Raw genomic sequence first — 8,586 nt, forward strand, 5'->3', positions numbered from 1 at the left:
GGCTCTCCTGCATGTGGATGTCGTTCCAAAAGACGTGCTCTGGCTCAGTCCCATGCTATGGTTGGCTGAAGGAACCACTTGGTCACATTCTAGGCCCTGAGTTATACAGGAGGGGCGACTAGATGCACAGAATGGTCCTTTCTGACCTGAACCTCTATCAATCGCTACATTTTCTGCTGCCAGGAAGAGAACTCTGGACCTATTTTCTCTCATTCACTTTCAGTCGGAATAATTTCAATCCAGGCCAAAGGATTTCCTCTTCCATTGTGTCTTCAGCACCTTTGCGAGCAACCAGTTACTGTTACCCACAGGTTTCCAGTTTCAACCTGTCCCAGGGTGAGATGGCCAGGAAAGGGGTTGGAGCTCAACTGCACCTGGCCCAGGTGATGCAGCTCCCAATGGTGAAGGGAATAAGTGTGGGGGTCACGTGACAAGACGCAGCCTGTGACTAGGACCCAGGCCTGCTGAGAGATAGAAGGGCAGCCTGTGCTCAGCCAGGAGAGAGATCCCAAGGGAAGCAGGCATGGGAGGGGCTTGGAGCGTCCTTTAAAGGTCAGGGACAAGCTGGGAAGGGGCCAGGCTGAGCACTAAGGACAAGGCCCTAGGAGGGAAAGACAGGGCAGTATAGGAGATGGGGCAGATAGTCCAGTTGGTTTCGGCTCCCAGGACCAGACACCCAGAGGTGAAGGTGATTGTCGGGGCTTCTGTCCTTCTTCCCCAGTGTAGATTTGATAGTGGAGAAGACTGATGCCGTAAGGGGGAAGTGAGTTACCCCAAGGTCACCCAGTGAGTTTATATCACGAATGCATACTCGGAAGGATCCAATAGAAACATGGACTTTCCAGTCTCTTCTTTCTAGGAGTCCCCAGGGCTAAGGTAAAACCCCTGCGGCCCCTCCCCATTCTGCTCACCTCCAAGATGTGCTGGAGTTTGTCTGTGCTGGGGGGTGCTGTCAGCTGTCAGCAGGATCAAGAGCTCGTCATCCATGTTCTCTGGGCAGGCCTTGCTCAGAGCCTGCCAGCGGAGGGAGACCGGGGGTCAGGAGCCTGCATTAGCACTGCTGTGCCGTTGACCAGGAGCCGGCTGAGGTAAGCGCCCCCTGGCCGGAGCTCGCACCCAGAAAACCTTCCCCAGGTCGAAACCCCCTCCCACACACAAATTCCCTCCCAGACCTCACACCCGGCACCCCAACCCCCTGCCCCAGGTCGGAACCCCCTCCTGTACCCTAAACCCTCCTAGACCCCACACCCCCACCCACACCCCAATCCCCTACCCCAGCCCTGAGCCCCCTCCCGCACCCAAACTCCCTCCCAGAGTCCGCACCCCAACCCTCTGCCCCAGCCCGGATCCCCCTCTGGCACCCCAAACCCCTAATCTCCAGCCCAATCCCAGAGCCCGCATCCCCACCGGAGCCCTCACCCCTCCCTGCACTCCAACCCCCCAGCCCCAGCCCAGTGAAAGTGAGTGAGGGTGTGAGAGCCAGCGACTGAGGGAGGTGGCCTGGGCTGGAGTGAGTGGGGGTGGGGCCTTGGGGAAGGGCATGAAAGGGGTTGGGTCAAGGGCGTTTGGTTTTGTGCAAGTAGAAAGTTGACAACCCTACTTAAGGACCTTTGAAAAGCAGCCTCCTTAGCACCGCTCCTGATACCAGGGGCCAAGGCGTCCCCGGACATGAGAACCACAATAGGCCAGAGCAAAACGCTGCGTTAGAAATCGGAGCTCAGGCTGCCAAGCGAACGATAGCTGACAGACAGGAGATGCAGGTATTAAGGTTGTGCCTTCAGCCAGCAACTGGTGTTCATCCGTTTGCACCACACACACACCTGTAGCCAGGGCCACTATTTCCTTCCCTGCCTGTTTAGCGTCTCTCGGTCCTTCCTGTGCCCATCACCGTGGTGTCTGAGTGGCAAACCAAGGGTTTGACGTGTGCATATGAAACTGCCTGACTGGAAGGACGTGGTTTGGTGTGGATCAGTGACTGCTGGGGCGATTGGTGGCAGAAGGCTCTGAGGGCCTGGCTCATTCCGACCTGGCTCATTCCAATGGCTTCTACAGCTGAGAGCAGCCCAGTCTCCTGCCTGGGTCCGACGCAAACCAGGAAGTACAGGACCACGGTTAATAAGAGCAGCTCAAAAGATCATTTTCGCTGAGCCCAGCCCCGCACAGATTTCCAGCTTAGGTTTGCATTTTCAGCAAAAGTTCTTCTTGATTATTTTCTCCCAACCCCCTTCTGCCTCCATAATAGCCAGCCACCCCGTCAGTCGCATCCTGGGGCGCTCCAGGGACAGCGTGTGTGCGTGTATGTGTATGTCTGTATATATGTGTATGTGTACATGTGCGTATGTATGTGTGTATGTGTATGTGCACATGAGTGTGTGCACATGTGAGTGTGCGTGTGTATGTGTGTACATGTACCCCAGTCAGATGTATACATCTGGATTTCCTTTGAAAGAATTTTCAAATTGAGCTGATCAAGTGCAATGGCAAAGCACCCAATTCCTCTGCCCCCCAACTGCCTTCGCTGCTTTAACGTACAACCTGCTCCGCTGACACCTCTGACTCCTGAAAGCCCTAACGCTCCCGGAGAGCAGGCCGTGCCCTGCCCTGCCCTGGCTGCCCCGGGTGTTACCTCGGAGGGAATCGTTCCAGATTCCAATGGGTGGCAGGTCCAGGGAAGAGCCTTATCTGGGGGGAGGCTGTACCAGACCCGCCCGACCCAGGCAGGCTCCCAGGTACTCTCTGCTCGGGGCTGATAAGGCTCCTTAGCAGTTTCTCTCCAAACAAATTCCAGTTCAAGACACCTGAGAGCTCCACAGCAGGGCAGCATCCCCAGAGCGCAGCAGGGCGGGGTTAGGGGGAGCAGTCGGTAGCAGCACCTGCCCCTCGTTCGGCAGGAGCGAGAAGTGCCAGCCACGTGCTGCCTCCATCCCCAGAGGCCAGGTGAGAGTGAATTCCCACATCCCCGCACGATTGGTTCCGTCACTCTTCTACACTTACATGGATTTCCAGTGTCAATGTTTCTAACATCAGCTTTGCCAGCTCTCCTTACACCTTTGTCTGCTAGAGCAAAAACCTGAAATGCAGCTACCTCCTCCTGCTGGGTGACTATAGACCTTAATGACAGAGCTCGGAACTGCTTCGTCAAGCTGACTAGCTGCAGCCCCTCGGGTTGCCTGCTCGAAGGTGTGCTGGCCAGGCCACAAGTCATTTCTGTGCCTCTTCCCTGCTCCTTCTCAGCATTTGAACATCATTTGACTAGTGTGAACAAGAGTCTATACTGGGGAGAGCCCAGGGTGAGAGAGTCACTAGACTCTTGTCAAGGCTGCTTCCCCACTCTGAACTTTAGGGTACAAATGTGGGGGCCTGCATGAAAACTGCTAAGCTTAACTACCAGCTTAGATCTGGTCCACTGCCACCATTCCCAAGTGGATTCCCTTCCCTGGGAAGCCTTGAGAAACCTTTCACCAATTCCCTGGTGAATACAGATCCAACCCCCTTGGATCTAAAAACAAGGAGAAATTAACCATCCCCCTCCTTCCTCCCACCAACTCCTGGTGGATCAAGATCCAAACCTCTTGGATCTTAAAACAAGGAGAAATCAATCAGGTTCTTAAAAAGAAGGCTTTTAATTAAAGAAAAAAGGTAAAAAACATCTCTGTAAAATCAGGATGGAAAATAACTTTACAGGGTAATCAAACTTAAAGAGCAATAGGCCAGAGCAAAACGCTGCGTTAGAAATCGGATTCAAAGTACAGCAAACAGAGGTAAACACTCTAGTAAAAGGTACATTTACATGTTGAGAAAACAAAGTAAAAACTAACACGCCTTGCCTGGCTGTTTACTTACAAGTTTGAAATCTGAGAGACTTGTTCAGAAAGATGTGGAGAACCTGGATTGATGTCTGGTCCCTCTCAGTCCCAAGAGCGAATGACTTCCCAAACAAAGAGCACAAACAAAAGCCTTCCCCCCACCAAGATTTGAAAGTATCTTGTCCCCTTTTTGGTCCTTTGGGTCAGGTGTCAGCCAGGTTATCCGAGCTTCTTAACCCTTTACAGGTAAAAGGATTTTGGAGTCTCTGGCCAGGAGGGATTTTATAGTACTGTACACAGGAGAGCTGTTACCCTTCCCTTTATAGTTATGACAACTCTGGTTATACAGTGCTCTGTATACATCTGTGAAGCAGGAGTGCTGAAACCCCAGTCACAGACCGGGTCCAGCCCCAGAGAGCGCCAGCCTGGCCCTGGGGGGTGGGGGTGGGAGGGCGACATGGAGAGCAGTTTGGTCCGATGCAGGGCACTGCTGCCAGGTGGCTCATGGGGAGGGGCGGGGGTGGGCTGTGGCGTATGAAGAGTTCAGGTTGTTTTGGAAGGGGAGGGGTAGCCATGTTCAGGGGGGAGTTGGGGTGTGGGTGGGACCCCAAGTTGGGGGGAATGGTGCAGAGGAACCCTGGGTTTGGCAGGGAGCCCCCAGTCAGCAAAACGGCTGAGCGAGCTGGCTGCCCGGGACAGGGTGAGGATGTCCCCGCTTGCAGCGTCATGCTCCAGCCTGGCGAGGGATGGCTGGCTGGGGAGGGCACCAAGCGCAGCCTGCAATGGGCAGAGTGGGGGGTGGGGCTCCCAGCACGGACAGCGGAGATGGGAGGCGGGAAGGGGAGAGGTCAGTGCCCTGGGCAGGGGGATCCCCCGCTCCCCCACTGCAAAACAGCACACCCCCACCTCACCACCAGCAACCGAGATGGAGGGGACAGCTTAGCGCACAGGGGGGAGGGGTCCCTGATACTCCCAACTGCAAAATAGCAACCCCCTCCCCCCGTCTGCACCCCAGATGCTGAGGAGGGAGGAGGAAACCTTCCAGCTGCACCTCAGCGGCTCCCAGCTTCCCTCCCCCTGAAAACATCCCTCTTTCCAATCCTGCTCCCCAAACTCCCCCCTACGCACGCTCTCCATGCAGGCTCTGTCAGGAAGGCCAATTAGACAGGGCCTTGTGTCCTGGGGATGCACTGAAGGGCCATGGTCAGGAGGGGACTGGAAAGATGCAGTTTGGGGGGGGGGGCAATGCCCCTTCACATTCCCCCCCATCTTCACCCCTGCCAGTGGACCAGCCAGGACTACGTCATGGCCCATCTTTGGGCTACAGCCCACGATTTGGAAGCCCTGCCTGAGGGTGAACTGCATCAGGCCCAGCTGACTTGTTCTTTAGCCTGTTCTTTCCCTGTTCGGGGGGGGGGGTGCTCCTGCCCCTGGCTGTTAGCATTTATGGTGTTCATCATCTGCTCACAATGAACTTTGATTGAAGTGACTGAAGCCAAACAGGCAGGAAATGCTCAGAGATGCTCAGAGGACGTCAGCCTGACAGATAAATACACTGCTAGGAGCTGGATTATACCATGTGATGGGTGGAGTTAAAATCTCATTGACACAGCTGTGAGGATGCACTCTTCATTTAAGACAGCTGGAAGCAACAGGTAAGGGGGCCTCGTGTAGAACAAGCCATGATGGCGTGTGCCCAGAAACTAGCCCCAGGTGGGCAGAGGATGCCACCGAGTGTCGTTCTGAGCTGGTGCGTGTGTGACAGAGACAAGCCGGGCAGTGCAGCCAGGACACGGAGGCAGAGCAGGAAAGCCGAGCAGAGCCTGTCAGCATGGTGTGATCTTGGGAGTTGCATAGAGAGCTTTTGGGTCAGGTGCTGGCTAAAGAGGCTTGGAGCTGAGAGCAGGGAGGCTAATCCCTGCTGTTGGTTCCTGCTGTGTTTGGAGAAGCAGGACTCTGTATGTTCCTTGTCAATAAACAAGACATCAAAAGATTACCAGACTCCATTGCCAATTTCTGCTCCCCACTGGAACATCCCCAGGGCCCCAAACTTTGACTAGCCCCTTGGGTTGAAGAGGGACACCAATATCTTTATTGTGTGGTTTCGTTGCACGTCTATCTAATCTCAGTGGTTCATCGGCAACTAATTACTGTTGCAATGTTTTCTCATGTAATAACCATATTTATTAAAAACACAGAGGCCAGGTTTTTGAACCCAAACTCACCACTGCTAATACATGCAGGATTCAGATGTAAAGTCCTGGCTTTGAGACATCCCCCATTTAAATGCTCAATGACAGTTGCTAGAAATCCAGTGTCATGATTCATTGATCACTAATGCCAAGGGGCCGTGGCAGGGCTGGGAGAAGCAGAGGTTAATGTGGGTCTAAAGTCGTAGTGAGTGACATGGCTTCCAGCGAGGCAGAGTGGAAGCGGGGGTCCAGTTATACACACCAATCACACTCTTCGTGTCATTCGAACGCACCGGCGGGGTCGGCTCTCAGCATTTATTCCAGGGGATTTACCGTGCAGAAGCCAACAGGGAAGGGGGTGAGCAGAGTGGAGGCATTGCAGGGACTGCACTGATTAGATGGGGGATGGCGCGCCGTGTCTGATCTAATATTGTCTCCCCTTCTCAGCGGCGCCGGCTCCCAAGGAGGATGGGCTCCTCCTGCCGGACCCAGCACACGTCTGTTGGCTTAACCAGGATGAGGGAAGACCTGCACTCCCCACTCTTACAGAACCCTGCCCAGTAGATGTAGCCTTTCCCATTGAGCAGGACGTTCTGACACTTGTCGTACCACCAGCCTCCATAGCTACTTGCGCAATTCCCACTGGCCTGGTCCTGATCCTTGTCAGTCGTGCTGAACTTCATGTTGTCGTGTATGCCCCCCAGGCCGGAGTGGTAGGTGGTGAGATAGTCCTCGCCGTCCCCAGAGTACCTGCCCAGCCTCAGCGGGTACCCGCTGGGCTCATCCTCGACACTGAAGATATCGTATTCTGCGTAGCGGGTGTTGTTGGATTTGTCCTCCACCACAAAGCGGACCTTGTAGATGTTCTGCCGCGTGAGCAGGGACAGGTACTCGTTGCCCAGCCAGTAATCCTGCTGCACGTTCCCAAAGCCGTACTTGTAGGTGCTCCAGGACTCCTTCCAGGTGATCTCTGTGTTGTAAGAATTTCTCTGCACAACGGTCCAGCCTTTGCCTTCGGTGTCCATGTCACACCACACCACTCGAGGGGGAGAGCCTGCCGGCTGGATGACATGGACCCCGCTGGGGCTGGCCCTGGGAATGTTGCTGCAGTCTTTGGGGAACCCTGAAATGCCACGAACATCAGGTTAAGGGGGCGGGGGGGAGGGGAGGGAGAGAGAGAGCGCGCGCTAGCTAGCTCAATCAAATCAGCCTGGGGTAACTGGAGGCTGGGTTTTTAGAGGCAGGTCCTGTGTATTTCACAATACTACAGCCACAGAATCCGCCCCGGCCATTCCTGGCCACAGAATCCGGCTCCAGATCTTACACTTTCATTTTACCAATAAAATAAAATAAGAATAGTTTCTTGCTCTGCTGGTTTTGAAGAAACCTTGAAGAGATGAATCAAGTGTAAACCAAGGCTCTGTATCCTTCCTGAGTCCGTACTGCTGAAGAAATCGTTTGGGGAGGGTGGGGGAGACGCTGCCAGATCCATCTCAGCGAATGTCAATTATGAAACCCATCAGTGACAATTTAAATGGGAGTTTTCAAAGAGCCTAAGGGAGTTTGACACCCGACTGTGATTGGAATTCAGTGGGATTTAGGCACCCAACTCCCTGTGGCGCCTTTGAAAATTCCAGACATCCTATCGAGGGGCTTGTCTTTGGGGCGGAAATTGTCCCGAACTATCCTGGTAGAATGAAAGCACTGTGGTTATACTGCTCCTCCCCTCCCCAGGGTCATCCCTCGAGCCTGAGCCCCCCAGCTCCCCTACCCCCCAGACAATCCCCCTGTGTGCCCCACCCCCATAGCTGAGCCGAGGGGGAGGAGCTGCTGAGCTCTGCGGGGGCAGGGGCTCAGGGCTCAGGGCCACCTCTGGAGCTGGTTCGGCCCCTGGCCTGCCTGGGCAAGCCCCTGAGCAGCTCCCAGAGCCGCTGGAGGTGTGGGGAGAAGGGAATGAAAACCCCTGACAAGGAGGAACTGGCTCTCCCTGCTGCCTGGACTCTGGGGGCAAGGCTTCTAGGCATGAGCGAGAGATCCCCAGCTGTTAGCCGGGGCTAGCCCTAGTATAGGAGTTGGTGAGATGGAAGGGTAGAACTCCCAGCCAATTTGGGGGGGGGTGCCTGGTTCCCACACGCTGCCCTGCGGTGGGCACCAGCGCTCTTCAGTCACTGCCGGGGGCTTGGCAGCCGTTACCGGAGAAAGGGATAAAGAAGCTGTGGAAAGCAAACAGCCAGTCGAGCAGCACCTCCCCCACCCCGGCTGGCCCATTCCCAGGCGCTGGAGGCCTCCGAACGGGAGTAGTGGGCTCACTAGCGCAGGCCGGCCTTGCGATCCCTTCGGAGAACTCAGCGTTTCTTTGGGCCCAGCGCTGGCGGGGGGGCGGGAAGGTGCATTCAGTGGATAAGTGGATCTAGGGGTGACCCCGGCATGGGGGAGAGGAGCAGAATCAGGCCCACGATGCCCTGATCTCGGATATGGCAGATGATAGAAGCTCTCCGACGGGTTCTCTACTCACCCCTCTCCACCTTCTTGTGGGCCAGGGCCCCGTTGCCCTGCACGGGGGCTACGCAAAGGAGCGCCATCATGGA

The 8,586-nt window shown here is 55.3% G+C and overlaps 1 protein-coding gene across 1 annotated transcript; it reads right to left on the reverse strand.

Annotated features, from left to right (window-relative positions):
- Nucleotides 1-3,599: 3,599 nt before the first annotated feature.
- On the reverse strand, nt 3,600-8,580 carry LOC135979963 (fibrinogen-like protein 1-like protein). Its single transcript, XM_065580066.1, has 2 exons — nt 8,514-8,580; nt 3,600-7,121 (listed from the first exon to the last, which is right to left on the reverse strand). The coding sequence occupies exons 1-2, from the start codon at nt 8,578-8,580 to the stop codon at nt 6,442-6,444; spliced, it is 747 nt and encodes a 248-aa protein (XP_065436138.1). The 3' UTR covers nt 3,600-6,441.
- Between the last annotated feature and the right edge of the window lie 6 nt (nt 8,581-8,586).

This window comes from Chrysemys picta, unplaced genomic scaffold (genome assembly GCF_011386835.1).
Source record: "Chrysemys picta bellii isolate R12L10 unplaced genomic scaffold, ASM1138683v2 scaf1464, whole genome shotgun sequence".
Lineage (NCBI taxonomy): Eukaryota > Metazoa > Chordata > Testudines > Emydidae > Chrysemys > Chrysemys picta.

Excerpts from the sequence above, each read along its gene's own strand:
- LOC135979963 (XM_065580066.1), bottom strand. The coding sequence starts at position 8,580 with ATGGCGCTCCTTTGCGTAGCCCCCGTGCAGGGCAACGGGGCCCTGGCC. Across the intron at positions 7,122-8,513 it reads CCACAAGAAGGTGGAGAGGG|GGTTCCCCAAAGACTGCAGC; the intron begins GTGAGTAGAGAA and ends GTGGCATTTCAG.